Source organism: Peromyscus eremicus, chromosome X, assembly GCF_949786415.1.
Source record: "Peromyscus eremicus chromosome X, PerEre_H2_v1, whole genome shotgun sequence".
Taxonomy (NCBI): domain Eukaryota; kingdom Metazoa; phylum Chordata; class Mammalia; order Rodentia; family Cricetidae; genus Peromyscus; species Peromyscus eremicus.
In genome coordinates, this window is record NC_081439.1 from 26531716 (window position 1) to 26548696 (window position 16981).

Genomic DNA, 16981 nt, shown 5'->3' on the forward strand with positions numbered 1-16981 from the left:
TAGGTCAGCCAGAGTTACACAGAGAAACCCTGTCTTGAAAAACAAAACAAAACAAAGAAAACAAGAGAGGGGGGCGCTTGGTGAGTGTGGCAGAGAGTTCAAGACAAGGCCAGACTGGGTCACTTGAGACCCTATCTTTAAAAAACAACAATGAAAAAAGAAAAAAAACAACTTACTGTGTAACCCTGGATGTCCTATATAGACAAGACCGGTCTCAAACTCACAGAGATCTGCCTGCCTCTGCCCCTGTACTTAAAGGTCTCACCACAACAGGCCTTGAAACCCTGTCTTTAAAAAAAAGAAAGCAGAAATATGCAAATGTTTTCTTTTCTTTTCTTTTAATCTTTATTACATTTTATTTACTGTATGGGGGTGTGAGGCAAACACAATACATATTATGGTACAGGTGTGGCAATGAGAGGACAAGTTACAGGAATAGGTTCTTCTACCATGTGAGTCCCAGGTCAAGGCAAGGTGGCAGGCACCTTTACCTATGAGCCATGTAATCAATCGGTGTTTTATATTCTGTTTCACTCATTTTTGTGTTTTGGAAAAGGGTCTCACGTAGCTCTGGCTGGTGTTGTACTCAAGATCCTCCTGCCGCAGCTCTCTGAGTGCCGAGAGTACAGGTATGTACCACTATGTTCAGCTAAGTTTCTTTGTGTGCATGTATGTTCACATTTTGCTGTGCTGGGCATGTGTTTTGCCACTCTACCACTGAGTTATAGTCCCAGTTCTCTAAGCTACTGTGGAAAATATTTTCAATTGTAATTTTTGTGTGGGTAGCCACAGAGCATGTGTGGAGGTCAGAGGACAGACAACCTTTAAGAGTGAGTTCTCTCATCACATAGGTACCAGGAATCAAGCTCAGGTTGACAAGCTTGGTGGTAAGTACCTGTATCTGCTAAGCCATCTCACCTAGCCACTGTAAACCATTTTTAATCTATACGTACTCCACCCCAAGTTCTTACAATTTTTTTCTTTTCTTCAGGTTTTTTTTAAGATTTATTTATTTATTATGTATACAGCATGTATGACTACAGGCCAGAAGAGGGCACCAGATCTCATTACAGATGGTTGTGAGCCACCATGTGGTTGCTGGGAATTGAACTCAGGACCTCTGGAAGAGCAGTCAGTGCTCTTAACCTCTGAGCCATCTCTCCAGTCCCCAGGTTTTTTTTTTTAAATGTTGTTGTGCTTTTAACACAAGGTCTTATGTAGCTCAGGTTAGCCTAAATCACTATGTACTTAAGGCTGGCCTTGAACTCTTGATTCTCCTTCCTCCAATTCCCAAATGCTGGGACTTCGGGTATGAGCCACTGCCCTCAGCTTGGGTTACTTAGGCTCAGGAGGTGACTTTTCCATTTCCAAGGGGCGGGGTGGGGGGAGTGAGGGCTGGGGGTAACATGGTCCAGCTGGAGCTGTAAAGGCGAGGCTGTCACTTCGAGGCAATCACAAAATGAGACCCGGTAGGACAAGCCCAAAAAGATGCTGTCCAAATGCTCATAAAGCTGGGGAAAGAGTAAAAAGGGCAGAGACGGGGCGGGGCTCCGCTGGGAAAGCCCTTTAGCCTTTTGCCCCTTTTCCACGCGCACCCGCCTGACGCCAGAATGGGCGGAGCTCGGTCCGGATGTGACGCATGCGCGGCCAGCTGAGGCGCCATAATAGAGGGTAGGGTCAGGGCAGGGCGGACTGGCACCGGCAGTGTCGCCCAGGCTTCCGGCCGGTCGGTCGCCCTCGAAGACCCGCGGTGTCAGGTTGCAAGGCAGTTAGCGCTTTTGGGTGAGGAGACCGTGGCGGCGGCGGCGGCGGCGGCGGCGGCGACCCCTCGGGCGGGATGTTCCGAGGATTGAGCAGTTGGTTGGGCCTGAAGCAGCCCGAGGGGGCGGCGGCGGTAGGAGAGCCGCCCAGCGGGGACGAGCTGTCTTCGGGAGACGCGCCCCCTGAGGAGCACCCCGAGCAGCCCACCCAGGAAGAGCAGCAGCCGGCAGAGGACCCAGAGCTCCTCCACCAGGCCAGGGGCCTTGGAAGTGAGTCCCCTCCGGGACGCGAGGGCGGGCTGGAAGGGGACGCGGGGATGCAGGTGGGTGAGACGGGGTCGGTCCTCCGGGACATGGGCGACACTAAGCTTCACCAAGCCGTCAAGTCGTGTCCTGGATGTCCCTAAGAACCTGTCGCTTTCCATGTGGAAAGCCCAGGCGCGGTAAAGCGAGCAGTGTGCCACCGTTTTCGGGGTTTTGACAAACAATTCGGTTTGTTCAACTTGCCAACTTGCACCTGAATCTCCACCTCCGTCTCCCAGCTAGAGTTGGTTTGATTTTGGTATCCAAGAAGGTCCTTGAGCAGAACTCCCTGCAGATACTGATGGGAAGGTGTGATAACCATTGTACTTGAATGAAGTACAGACCTTTTTTTTTCACTTACAGATTATTTGTTTAACTTTGCGAGTGCTGCCACAAAGAAGATAACAGAATCTGTTACTGAAACAGCTCAGACAATAAAGAAATCTGTGGAAGAAGGAAAAATAGATGACATCATTGATAAGGTATATTTAGAAAACTTGTAAAAGGAGGAATTTATGAAAGTTGTAAGTAGCTAGTGTAATCTCACTAACTCAAGTAAAATATAGTGTGCTGATGGAATTTTTTTAGAATATCTTTTCTTGATTCTTGCACAGTTTCATACACGTACCCATGTAGCTTGACTGTAATTCTTACCTAATAGTAAACTTCAAAGTAATTTGACTTTTCATGTGTTTTTTTCTAACAGACCATTATAGGGGATTTTCAAAAAGAACAGAAAAAATTTGTTGAAGAACAACACACAAAGAAGTCAGGTATGATATAGGTTTGTCTTAGTTTCTCAGTCAAGTTGTGTGTGTGTGTGTCGGTTTGTGGTGCTAGGGATCAACCCCTGGTCCTTGTACATACATGCTAGGTATACTAGGCAAGCAATGCTGCAGAGCTACAACCCCAGCTTCCCTATCAGGTTGTATTGAGTGTTTATTATGTGCTCAACCTATACTAAGGCTCTAGTAATAAAAAAAAAAATCTAATACTGGGATGGGGCCCAGTGGTAGAGCATATGCATAGTGTATACAGTTTATATGTACAGCTAGGCATAGTGGCTGTAATCCCAGCACTTGGGAAGCTAAAGCAGGAGAATTGCTATGAGTTTGAGGCTGTACTCCCAGCCTGAGCTACATAGTAAAGGCCAGCCTGGGCTACAAATTGGAAAAAAAAAAAACTTTTTAAATTAAAAAATAGTCGAATGTGGTAGTGCATACCTTTGATCCCAGCACTTGGGAAGCAGAGAAAGGTCAATTGCTGAGAGTTCGAGGCCAGCCTCGTTTACACAGTGAGTTCCAGAACAGCCAGGTCTATGTAGAGACCCTATCTCAAAAAAGAAAAATACAAACACACACACACACACACACACACACACACACAAATTCAGTCTTTTACTGAGCATGATAGAGAAAAGACCAAAGCCAAGCAGGCCTGGTGGTGCACACCTGTGATTCCAGTGCCCAAGAAGCTAAGGCAAAAGGATTGCCAGGAGTTTGAGAGCTAGATTAGCAAGACCTAATCTAAAAACAAAAATCAAAACAAATAAAAACCTAGCTGGGACCTGTAACTTCCAGTGTTTGAGAGGCAAAGGTAGAAAGATCAAAAGTTTAAGCCAACCTCAGCTACATAGTAAGCTGGAGGCCAACCTGGGTTAAATGAAATACAGTCTCAAAACCAATCAATAAATAAGACACTATCACCAGCAACAAATAGCCTATGTTGTCAGATTCTTTCATCTTCTTAGCTAGGGCGGCAGCTGTGAAAGGGGTAAGACTTCTAGTCTCTACATTGCAGATAAGGATCCCAATGTTGACAGGTCTTTGCAAAAAGCCATTTTAACATTGATACCAACTGTTTTTCATTGGTTTGTTTTTGAGACGGGGCTTCACATAGCCAAGGCTGACCTCTAACTTGCTGTATAGTCAACAAGGACCTTGAATTTCATCCCTCCTCTCTCTGCCTCCCAAGTGGTGGCATTATAGATATCACAATACTAGGTTTGTACAGTGCAGGGAATGGAACCTAGGGTCTCATGCATGCTGAGCAAGCATTCTACCAACTGAGCTGCTATATCCCCAGCCTAACACTAATGTGACCATCACCTCATCACTGTGTATGAGGCAAATGTGGAACTATCTCTTTACTTTAGAATGGATTGCTTTGGGTCTGACATGTATTGGGGGTTAGTGCAGTTAGAATCTACTATAAAGAGCAGATGGGTGCTTGAGTGGAGTCCTGGAGACCCTTCCTAATCATATCTAGATAAGTATATGTCATCTTGGTATCCTCCGCATTCAGCTTCTAACTGTTCATTGACAGTTTGATTCCAGCCTTATCATTTATTGCCTCTAATTTGTCTTTTACTTTGGTTTCACTTGAGATTCATTCTGTCTCCCTTCCCCCTTATTTTTATTACCTTTATTTACTTCTGGCCTGTGTGTGGCAGAGGACAACTTCCAGGAGTGTTTTCTATCCTTCTACCATTTGGGTTCCAAAGATCAAACTCTTAGCATCAGTTTCTCAGCAAGTGCTTTGAACAGCTGAGCCATCTCAGTAGCCCTTTCTATTTGTTTTTATTGTTAATTATGTGTATGTGTGATAGGGGCATGTTCCTCAGATCTGGAGTGGCAGGTAGATGTGAGCCACCTGACAATGGATGCTAGGGACTGACTCTGGGGCCTCTACAAGAGTAGTATGGCACCTGAGGAGGTCAGAAGAAGGTATCAGATCCCCCTGGAACTGGAATTTCAGAAAGTTGTGAGCCACTACATATGTACTGGGAATTGAACCTGGATCCTCCCAGAAGAGTAGCAAGTGCTCTTAACTTCTGAGCCATCTTTACACTTTGTCGTGCAGTCTTAACTTCTGAGCCATCTCTCCAGCTTTTTATTTTTATTGTTATTTTTATTTTTGAGACAGGGTTGTACTATGTGACCCTGGCTGGCCTGGAACTTGCTGTGTAGTCCAGGATAGCTTTGAACTGATAAGAGTTGTGCACAGAGAACTGCCTGCCTCTGTCTCCCAAGTGCTAGAATTAAAGTGGATCACTATGCCCAGATTTTTTAACAGCATCTCATACTATAGCCTAGGCTGCTTAGAACTTGAACTTAGAACTAGAACTTAGAACTTGGCATCCCAAGTGCCAAGATGACAAGCATGCACCACCATGCCTAGAGACATAATACACAAATCTAACACCTATTCATCATGCTACTTGACCCAATGATGTCCTTTATAACATTTCCCCCCAGAATCTAGTTAAGTCCAAAAACTAGTTGAAGATATGACATTATATTCTGTCATTTCTCTTAGCCTTCTTGAGTCTGGAATGTTCTAACAACGTTTGTCTTTTTTTTTTTTTTTTTTTTTGAGATAGGGTCTTAGACAGTCCTGACTGACATCATATTTGCTATATAGTATGAAGTTGTCCTTGAATTCCTGGTCTTCCTGACTCTACCTCCAAGTGATGAGGGTGGACTGTTCCCCTCTTAATAGACTTTTGTATATTTGAGCTTTTTCTGATACTTTCTCATGATTAGAATAGGATTGTATATTCTTGATGTTCTGTTCTTCTTGAAATAACATGTTCAGTGATCCACAGTGTGTTTCTCCCCTACTCTTTGTGACTATGTGTGTCACTTTGCACATGTGGAGGCCAAAGGACTCTTCCACCATGTAGTCCCAGGCATAGAATTCAGGTCTTCAGTCTTGTGGGTAAGCACCTTCACCCACTGAGCCATTTTGTGTGCCCAGTGATACTGATTTTGATTATCTAATTAAATTGTTGTCAGATTTCTATACTGTATCATTCAAGTGGAGTATTTGTTGACCAAATACATACATGCATAAAGCTTACAAATTAAGTCTGGGTATTACAGTGAATAGTCATATTTTAAGTGGTTTTGTAAAAACTTTCCTTTTTTTTTTTTTAATGACAGATTACGGTATAACTGTTGTAACCTTGTAGTGCCTTTAGAGGCCAGAGGGGGTCAGATCCCCTAGAACTGGAATTAATAGGCAGTTGTAAGCTGCCATGTGGGTTCTGGGAACTAAACCCAGGTACTCTGCAATAGCAGCAAGTGCTGTTAACCACTGAGCCATCTCTCCAGCCCCAATAACCTTTTTTTTTCCTCCTGTATAGAAGCCGCTGTGCCGCCATGGGTTGATAGTCACGATGAAGAAACAATTCAACAGCAGATTTTGGCTTTATCAGCTGTGAGTACCCTGTAAATACCCTGTATAGGTAACACTTTTCTCCTGTCATAGTACATCTCTGTTCATAGGACTTTCTCTTTAGCTGAATTCTTTTTCTTTTTTCTTTTGTTACTGTTTTTTGAGACAGGCTTTCCCTATGTAGCTCTGGCTGTCCTGGACCTTTCTCTGAAGACGAGGCTAGCCTCAAACTCACAGAGATCTGCCTGCTTCTGCCTACCAAGTGCTTGGATTAAAGACATGTACCACCACTGCCTGGCAGAATTCTTTTTCTTATGTATAATTTTACATGCTCTTGTTTGGTTTATTTGGGTTTGAGTTTGGTTTTTTGAGACTGGGTTTTGCTATGTAGCCTAGCCTGACCTTGAACTCACTATGTAGCCTAGGCCAGCCTACAACTGTCTTCCTGCTTGAGCTTCCCTAGTACTGAGGTTACAGGTGTGTAGCACCATGCCAGGCTTTTACAGTTTTGGTTGGTTGGTTTGATTTGACTTGAGACAGGGTCTCACTACATAGCTCTGGCTATCCTAGAACTTACTGTATAGACCAGGCTAGCCTTGAACTCACAGATACTGCCTGCCTCTGCCTCCCAAATGCTGGGATTAAATGCATGTGCTACCACATTTTTTTTATAGTTTTTAAAAATATTTTTGAGGCCAAGCAGTGGTGGCACACGCCTTTAATTCCAGCACTTGGGAGGCAGAGCCAGGCCTGGTCTACAGAACAAGATCTAGGACAGGCACCAAAACTACACAAAGAAACCCTATCTCGAAAAAAATCAAAAATATTTTTTTGAAAGTTTAAGAACATACATGCTAATTTTCATGATTTTGTAGTAACTTCCTGAATTGTTTTGTTTTATTTTTGCAGTACTGAGTCAGACATGCTAAATAAGTACTTTAGCACCGGGCTGTATCCCCAGCCTTTGTTCTTGTTGACTCAGTGAGTTTCATTAGGATTGCTTACAGGAGTGTGGTGAGAAGTTATTTACAGGAACATGACCAACTTACCAATGGCTATCCCACTAAAGAAAATGTGTTTAGATCTTCAGGCAGGATGGGGCCCTATGACAGTCTCTCACTGATCCATGACTTTTTTTTTAGTTTTTGAGACAGGGTTTCTTTGTGTAGCTCTGGCTGCCTTGGAACTGGCTCTATAGACCAGGCTGGCCTCGAACTCACAGAGATAAAGAGATCCATCTGTCTCTGCTTCCCAAGTGCTGAAATTAAAGGCCACCTAGCCTGACCTTTTTTCAAACTTTGAGTTAGCTTATACTTTTCTTTTACTACATTAAAGTATAGCCTATTATGCCAAGTCATTGTTTCAGCCTTAAAAAGATAGAGGCTCATACCTGTAATCCTATTACTTGGGAGACTGATGCAGGAAGATTGTCACCTATTTGAGGTTAGGCTGGGCTATATAATGAGGCTGTTTCAAAAAAGGAAGAGATTCTTTTATATGATTTGATAATCTTTAAGATATAGTAACACAGGAAGTTTTGAGGCAGCAATGCAGTTCTTGTGAATGAAATGATTATGTTCCTTATTTTCTCTTTACCTATATATGTTTGTTGGTAATTGACATTGATATAGATAGAATTCCATTTGCTGGCCCACAAAACTTTATCTCAGGACTTCAGGAAATGTAACTATACCAGACAGCAGTTGAGAGAATTCTAATTGGTCTTAATAATAAAAACCCAGAGTCAGATATCAGGGTAAATGCTGAAAGATCAGAGAACTAAAGGAGCAGCCAAAGTCACCTCTTACCTCTCCAAATCCTCCTACTGAAAAGGGCCAAGCTCCTGTCTCCACCTGCCTTATATTCTCTCCACCCAGCCATATCACTTCCTGTCTGTCCGTACAGACCTCCAAACCTCTATGGTTAACTAATGGCTAGCTACACCTTGTGATCTTCAGGCAAGCTTTATTTGTTAGAGCACAAAAAAATCATCACATTTCCCCTTTTTGTCTAAAATAAAAAAAGGTTGTAACTAATATAAGAGAAACTATATACAATTAAGTACAATAGCTATATACTATATATATATATATATATATATATATAAAATTACATCAACAATGTCTAGTCCATAAACATTTGACAAATTCAGAGAAAATACTCCATTATCTATCCTATCTTGGTGAGTCCAAAAGTTTGTACCTAATTCACTTTCTATTCTAACTTGTATTACCAAAACTATCTTTTAATGACTATCAACCTTATACACTTTACACCTCTTTAGTGAATTTCTTTTCTGAAACTGGTAACAAGGAAAACTATAACCATAAAGTCTTCAACTCCATCAGAGACCCAAGAAGGAAATATTACCTGATTAAACAGGAAGTACAAGCAAGCAGCTTCCAAAAAATGTGAGAAATGACAGAATTAGCTGGCTGCCTGGACCCAAGGTTCCTCTATAACGTTGGGGCATCCACCTTCAGCCTACAGGCCTAGAATATATGACAGATTTATCTGTGAAGCAGAATTTTTGAAGGATTGTTCCACCTTGTCTTGACAAAGTTCTGTGGTCACTTCATTTTCTCTCCTGCTTGTCCAATTTGGACAGCATACTGTCAGCAGTCAAGGCAAGGGCAGTTTCTTGCCCAGTGGCTAACTTTTGCCACAAAGAAAGTAAACTCCAGGGGTTGGGGATTTAGCTCAGTGGTAGAGTGCCTAGCAAGCGCAAGGCCCTGAGTTCGGTCCTCAGCTCTGAAGAAAAAAAAAAAGTAAACTCCGGCTGGGCGGTGGTGGCGCACGCCTTTAATCCCAGCACTCAGGAGGCAGAGGCAGATGGATCTCTGTGAGTTCGAGGCCAGCCTGGTCTACAAAGCAAGTTCCAGGAAAGGCGCAAAACTACACAGAGAAACCCTGTCTTGGAAAAAAAAACAAAAAAAAGAAAGTAAACTCCATATGGAGTTTCTTCAGTGTCCATCATCTTCTCTGAAGTAGATTGGTACTGCCAGAAGCAGACATGTCTCATTGTCATAAAAAAAGAAAAAATCTATGTTATTAAAACATTTTAAATGCCATATTCTGTAGCTCTCTGAAGTGTTTGAAAACAACCTGTATATCTAAAATATATCTCTATTTGACCTTGAAAACATAACTAACCTGACTACAAATTTGATTGTTATAAGTGACTAACTACTAACCTGCATTTCTTTATTATCCTTAATACTTGGTAATAATAATTTTCAAAGACTAAAAATTTGCATTACATCGTTAAATGAGTTGTATAGGTACAATACCTTGAACAAGAGTAGAAATATGTGTACGGTATGTTCTAACAAAACTAATCTCAAATTTGTATCAATATATAAAGATCTGTATCAATGTAAGATATTTAAAACAACTAGTTGCTTTTAAAAAGTAGATTCAATAATCTACCCTTTTTATCCCATCATATCTATATCCCCCTTTTTTCTTTTCAAAACAAGAACCATGAATCTAATCTCCTTTGTTCAGCTTTTTTCCTGAACATTACTGAAAACAACTTGGAACCAACCACCCTAAACAATACCAAATATCTATAACCCATTGAAAGACCAAAAATCGCCCACCCCACCTCTTGGGAATGTGGGCATCATGTTCTTAAAATTACTTCCTGCTGTCTGGGGGCAATGGCATCTTTGGGGGATCCTGAAAAGAAAAATTTGGGTTAATTGTCAAGTCCTGGGAGAGGTAGCTGTATCATTTGTTGTCTAGTCTCTGTGTAATGGGAAAGTGCAGGGCTTGTCTCAAGTCCTGGCTAGAGTAGTCTGTGAGGCTGGATCATCTCAAGCTAGCCACCTCTAAATTGTCCTGAGCAGTTTGTAGTCCAAAGCCTATCTTTAGGTGGTGTTTTTCAGCTTAGTGGTGTTATCATAGTCCTGGTGGAGTCATCATTGTAGGGCCCCATCCTCCTTTTGGAGACTTCAAAGGTCGCTGTTAGGCATGGTCATGGTTCACAGCAGAGAACTTAAATATTTTAAATGTCATATGTAGCAGATCTTAAAGAGGTTAAACGATCAATATTTGTTATGTACATCCAGAGTACAAAAACTTAATTCCTAGTTACCTGATAGAGATTCAAACCTGAAATCATGTACAGGAAGCTAGATGAAGTCTTTTTCTAGAATTAGTACTCTATATGACCATTAATATCATGACAAAAAGTTTAAAATATATATCAATCTTACAAATTTTGAGATAATATTTACACTTTAAGAAAAGCTTCAAAGTGTCAAAATAAAACCAAAGGATCATGACATTAGTAGCAATAGAATAGTCCCTATATTTGTTTTTTCTTCTGTCCCATATCAGGTGGCTCTTCTGACATGAGACAGATTTTGGGTTTTACTTTAACAGTCATGCTTGGGTTTAGAGAAGGAGAGAGCCACACTCCAACTCCAAAGCCAGCTTTAATTTTCAATTGAATTGGGACTACAAAAGGACCATTTGCATTATGTGTTTGTAGAGAACAGCAGAAACAAACATTTGGGAAGATATATGAAATTTTATCCTGTTGGAAATGTTATATACCAATAGGCCAATTTACTCGTTTTCTTGGGACATTTTCTCTGCATGATTTGTTCCTTTTCTTCAGATGTCTCATTTGTCCATTGGTCTTCAGATTCCTTAGCTGGGTGCCTTCATTCTCCTGGAAAGACAAAAACAAAACCCTTCTGTTGCTAAAGTTTTTCTAGTTTGGCTCAGCTCCCGCAGCCCTGCGGCCAGCCACTTGGATACAAGTAAACACACAGAGATTATATTACTTATAAACTATATGGCCATGGCAAGCTTCTTGATATCTAGTTCTTATATCTTAAATTAATCCATTTCTGTTAATCTATATGTCACCACGTGTTCCTTGGCTTTACCTGTTGCCTTTACATGTTGCTCCCTGGACGGCAGGCTGGCATCTCCTGACAGCCTTCCACTTCCCAGAATTCTCTTCTCTGCTTGTCCTGCCTCTCCTATACTTCTGCCTTGCTACTGGCCAATCAGCATTTTATTTATCAATCAATCAGAGCAACACATTCACAGCATCCCCAGCACCCTTCCCCAACCCTAATTTTGGGGAGGTTCCCTTATGGCAATTTATATCTGATCAAATGAAAAGCATTTATTAGTCATATAAGTTAGTTTAAATTGACTAGTTACACTGATTGATGCACTATCACCTCTTCTAATTAAGAGGTGTCTCTCGTTCAAATCTAATCTTTATCAATTTTGATTTATATTTTCTCCTGAAACTCTTGTTTTATTTTCTAAAGCTGTTCTATCATCCAGAGCAGTATGTTTTTTTTTTTACAATAGACATTAGGTCCTTTAATTGCTCTGGAAAGAAATTTTCTCTATGATGACAGCAAACAACTGAACGGAATTTGACATGGGGGCCTGCGAGAGGCCCCTCAAGGCATTTCCTGATGGCAAAGGGTTACCTTGACTGTTCCTTGTTGATCTACATTCATTTGTCCAATGTCTGCTGTTGCCACACCTGCATACTCCAGAAGGGAGGGCATTCTGTTTGGATTATTCTTAGAAAAAAAATTGTTTCTGGAACACCCTGTTTACAATCCCTTTTTAAGTGACCTTGTTTACTGTAATTGAAACACCTGACATTTCAATTTTTCTTCAAACCTCTGGAAATCACCTCTCCTATCCAAGCATCATCATGGTTATGAGATTCAATATTGACGGTATCTCCAATTCATTCCTCCAAGGGTGCTGATCTTGCATTTATCGGCCTAATTACCTTTTGCATTGTGCATTAACATTTTCAAAAGCCAGAGATTCGATTATTATTTGTCTAGCTTCTGAATTTGGTATCATTCTATTTACTGCTGAAGTCAATCTTTGAAAGAAATCAGTGAAGGTTTCTTTTGGACCCTTTATAACTTTAGTGAATGACTCAGTTTTCTTTCCTACTTCTTCAATTCTGTCCCAAGCATTCAAAGTTGCTGCATGGCATAAAGCCATGGTGTGTTTATAATATAGAGATTACCTTTGTACGTAAGTATAATCTCCCTCTCTAAGAAGTTGGTCGTAGGAGATTTCTATACCTCTAGCCCTACTTTGTTGTTCAATGGTCTTAGCCTCATCTTTCCACCAGGTCCTCCACTATAATTGAGAACCAGATGCCAAGACTGCTGTAACCAAGTGTAGAGGACCATCCCCCCTATACTTATTTACCCCAGGACTCTTGAAGAATGAGGGATAAGAGACTTAGTTAGAAATAAAGAGAAGAGAAACAAAAAACACAGGATAGACTTAGGTGGGCCTGGATCCTTATCCACCGGCCCAGAACTTATTCCAAAGGTCTATTTTTAACAATGCCAAGGGGTGGAGCAAAAGTCCTCCCTCTTGCTAGTTACAGTTACCTGGTACCCAAGCCCATGATCCAAACAACCTCTTATGCAATCCTGCTGGGTACAGCCACTAGGAAACCTAGTGGGCTCCAATAGGTCCCTCTTTTTTTTTTTGTTTTTTGTTTTTTGTTTTTTGAGACAGGGTTTCTCTGTGTAGCTTTGTGCCTTTCCTGGAACTCACTCTGTAGCCCAAGCTGGCCTCGATCTCACAGAGATCCGCCTGCCTCTGCCTCCTGAGTGCTGGGATTAAAGGTGTGTGCCACCACTTCCCGGTCCCTCTTCTTTATATTTTAAAAGAAGAAACTTTTGATGCAACCACATCAAACTTAAAGACTATCAGGTTAACATAATTCTAATATAAATATTGCTGTGCATAGTTATGATTTTCTCAGTCTTACATCTTAAAGCAAATTCTTAATATTTCTTGCTAACAAAACATAGGATAAACTTCTAATGTATATATCTTAAACTTAAATACTTTCTTAACTTCACCAAACCATGGTGCATCAATATCAATAGGTTAACATGATAATTTCTACAAGCCTACTCTCAACCTGCCAACCTACTCTCAACCTACAAGCCTACTCTCAACTTACAATTTAGAAATATACAAAACATAATATTAATTCACTCAAGTAACACGAAAATTTTTTTTTAATTAAATATACTGGGGAATATTAACACTCCCCCTTTTCTTTAAAAAACTTCCCTATTTAAACAGTTCCATTTTTACATTACAGTTCCATAAGCAGTTCGTAAGTCATCATTGTTGATAGAGTCTATATGCATAAGTAAATTCAAACTGTCCCATTGTAATGAAATCATTACTGTCCATTTTATTTTTTAAGTTCAAAAATTCAAAAAGAGTTTTGGTGCTGTTCCTAAAAGTTCGTTTGAGTGCTCATAGGCAGGGCCTGCCTTGTCAGCTGCCCTTAAGTCTGTGTATAGCTGTCAGAGTCGTAATGACTGTGAAGCAAACAGTTCCAAATACGAAAAGTTCCATAACCAAGACTTTGCAGTTCGAGTCTCTTTGAAACCTCTGCTTTCATCTACTGCTGTGCTTAGCAGTCTGTAGCCTCCCGGAACCAGTCCTGGACCAGGCTAGAGAGCTTCACCTGACAGCCACACCGGCTCAAGGCTCCTTCAGCTGCCATGAGCTGAAACTGTGGCCTTCCCACAGCAACCCCAGCTGTGGGAGGAAAACCCATTACCTACACCATTGACGGTCCAAGTGCTCAGCAGACTGGGTCCCCGGAATCCTCCATACGCTGTCCTGCTGCATGGCTGCCGCTGTCCTGTTGCATGACTGCCTTGCTGCTGGACGCTCGGGCCGCAGTCAGTCTCAGCAGTTCCCACAGAGTCTCAGGCTGGCTGTTAGCTTGGAGCACTCAGCAGTTCCATCTTGTCTCAGCTGTTTGTCTGGCACTGACACTGCTTCTCTGGTCCTGGAAGCAGTCTGGTCTCTGCCGTCTCTACTGTTCATTGCTGTTCTACTCACTGTTCATCTTTCCCCGAGGCGACGCAAACCGCTGGGCTTTCTCTGCCGTTTGCCTTTCTCACGGTGTAGCATCCCAAAGGTTGCAGAATCTTGCTGTTCACCATCCCCGCAGTGCAGGATCTCTGCAGGGATTTCCAAACTGCTGCTTGTCCTTAGCCTCTCTTGTGGCTTAGCTTATACATTTTTCACTGTGGCTTTCTTTCAGTAGAGAGCTTGTAGACCCTCGTGCATTTGCCACCCGCACGGCATTGATGCCTTGAGGGTTTCAGCTTCCGAGACCCTCTGGCTGCTATTTTCTGAAGCTAGCAGTCTCTGGAACTGTTTCTTGTTGTTACTGGTGGCTTTTTGGAACTGCCAAGTCCATAGTCTACCATGGACATTGCTCTCCGCTTCCAGGTTGGAAAAACCTACTCTTAAGTTACTTTTTTCACTATATCCTTAAACCTAAGGCCTGTATATTCTAAACCTACATTTCTCTGACTAGTTTATACTAAATCTATGACCTATTTAAACCTACATTCTATAGGACTAAGACTGCCTAATAGACTACCTTATTCTTTAATTTAAACTTACATTTACAACTATTTCTTATAAGCTTATTATAGGACTACCTTAGATAGGACTACTTTATCTATAGGTCTACTTTATAAACCTTATCTTTTATAGATAGAAGAGAGACAGAGACAGAGAAATTGATCTATAGAGAGAATTCTAATGCTGCAGCCTTGAGATATTTCCTTCACTGCCTCCCTATACACCTGAGAATAAAATACCATTGCCTTCATTTTTCAATTCATTATTGGCATGCCTACACTTGCAACGCCCCCTACAATCCTTTCGTCAAGTCCTTGGCCCCTGTTCGTGGCACCATCTGTAGAGGACCATCTCCCACACTTATTTACCCCAGGACTCTTGAGGAATGAGGGATAAGAGACTTAGTTAGAAATACAGAGAAGAGAAACAGAGAGAAAACACAGGATAGATTCGGGTGGGCCTGGATCCTTATCCACCAGTCCAGAACTTTATTCCAAAGATCTATTTATAACAATGCCAAGGGGTGGGGCAAAAGACCTCCCTCTTTCTAGTTACAGTCACCTGGTACCCAGGCTCGTGGTCCAGTCAACCTCTTGTGCAGTCCTGCTGGGTACAGCCACTAGGAAACCTAGTGAGCTCCAACAACCAAGTCTCTCCAGTCTTGAGGGATAATTCTATTACAAGTTGATCATGAGTTTAACATCTGCTTCACAAAAGGTGAATGTATGCCATGTAAGACTGTCGCTTCCTTGAATCTCCTTAAATCTAACATTTCCACAGGAGTCCATTCAGCTCATACTCAGCCTTGAGGATATCTATCATTTGGCAGTTCCTGTAAGGTTACCAGATAAATTAAGTTTGGCTGTTTGAAAACCTTAGGCTGTTCTTCTCTAACCTTATAATGCAACTCAGAGATTGGTTCTCCTTTAAATTCCTCTGTCTGGGTCTGAATACCTCTATGATCTGTTTTGATAAGTTTTTCTAAAACTTATATCTTGGCACTCATATTAACCAACTTTTTTAGTGATAAAACAAAAATGATTAAACCAATGTTTATAATTGACGTTGCATAAGTCTCATCTGAATTAATTATCCTCTCATTTAATTGTTCCATTTTCAAACTGTCCAGCATATTATCATACACCTAATTCCCATTTTTATTATGGGAAAAAACTCTGATTTAACTAATTCTACCCTTTAAGAATTCCCAGTTGTCTCACCAAATCTGCCAAAGATGATGATTCAGATGACAGTGAAGTGTGAGGCTGAGTGCTGCTTCATAGAACAGTAGAAGCCTGAGCAGGTGTCAAGGCAGCTACCTAGTATGGCAGCAGCCCAAAGAGGAGGTCCAGGGAAAGCCCACAACCCACCAGGAGAGGCAACCTGCTGTCTGAAAAATGCACACGGAATTGTGGGGAAGAAACACGTGCAGCAAGAACTGCCTAAAAGCAGAGCTGGCTGGTGTTGAGGGGCTAACTCTGGAAGCATATTGAGCCCATGCACCTGTGGAGTTTGTTGCAGAGAGGCTGCAACAGAAATAAAAAGCATCACTTGCTCAGAGGCTTAGGGAAAAAAGAAAGGAAAACCTAGCTGGCAGGGTAGTGACTCTGGCCACATGCAGCTTCTACCTGTGCAGGTGGCTGCAAAGCCACAGGCAAGTGGCTTTTTCATGAATTCATGCCCCACATTGGGTGCCAGAATTGCTAGAGAATTCTAATTGGTCTTAATAATAAAAACCCGGAGTCAGATAGCAGGGTAAATGCTGAAAGATCAGAGAACTAAAAGAGCAGCCAAAGTCACCTCTTACCTCTCCAAATCCTCCTACTGAAAAGGGCCAAGCTCCTGTCTCCACCCACCTTATATTCCTCTCTCCACCCAGCCATATCACTTCCTGTCTGTCTATACAGACCTCCAGACCTCTATGGTTAACTAATGGCTAGCTACACCCTCTGATCTTGAGGCAAGCTTTGTTAGAGCACAAACAAAATATCACCACAAGCAGTGATGTTGCAGAGAACAGTTTCAGAAAGAAAGTCCCCATACTCCTTTATCTTTTGAAGCTCCCAGCATGACTATAGTGTAGCTAGTGCTTTTATCCCCATTGCACACTGAAAGGCCTGAGATTCTAATGTTATGCTTACTTATGTATTTTCTCAGAGAGCAAAGGCTAGCTTGATCAAAGCTCAGTGCATGGCACATGACTTCATGAATCCATATTTTCACTATGATCAATAGTTTTCACTTTTGTTTATTTTTATCTATGTGGGCATTAATGCTTGCATATATGTCTGTGTGCTACATGTATGCCTCATGCC

At 41.6% G+C, this 16981-nt stretch overlaps 1 protein-coding gene across 1 annotated transcript in view; it reads left to right on the plus strand.

Annotated features, from left to right (window-relative positions):
• The first annotated feature begins 1654 nt into the window (after nucleotides 1-1654).
• Syap1 (synapse associated protein 1) overlaps nucleotides 1655-16981 on the plus strand; it is a 32367-nt gene continuing 17040 nt past the window's right edge. The window contains exons 1-4 of the mRNA XM_059250276.1: nucleotides 1655-2030; nucleotides 2427-2545; nucleotides 2770-2836; nucleotides 6211-6284. Of these exons, the coding sequence (XP_059106259.1) occupies nucleotides 1838-2030; nucleotides 2427-2545; nucleotides 2770-2836; nucleotides 6211-6284 (453 nt within the window). The 5' untranslated portion in view covers nucleotides 1655-1837. The remainder of the gene's footprint in view (nucleotides 2031-2426; nucleotides 2546-2769; nucleotides 2837-6210; nucleotides 6285-16981) is intronic.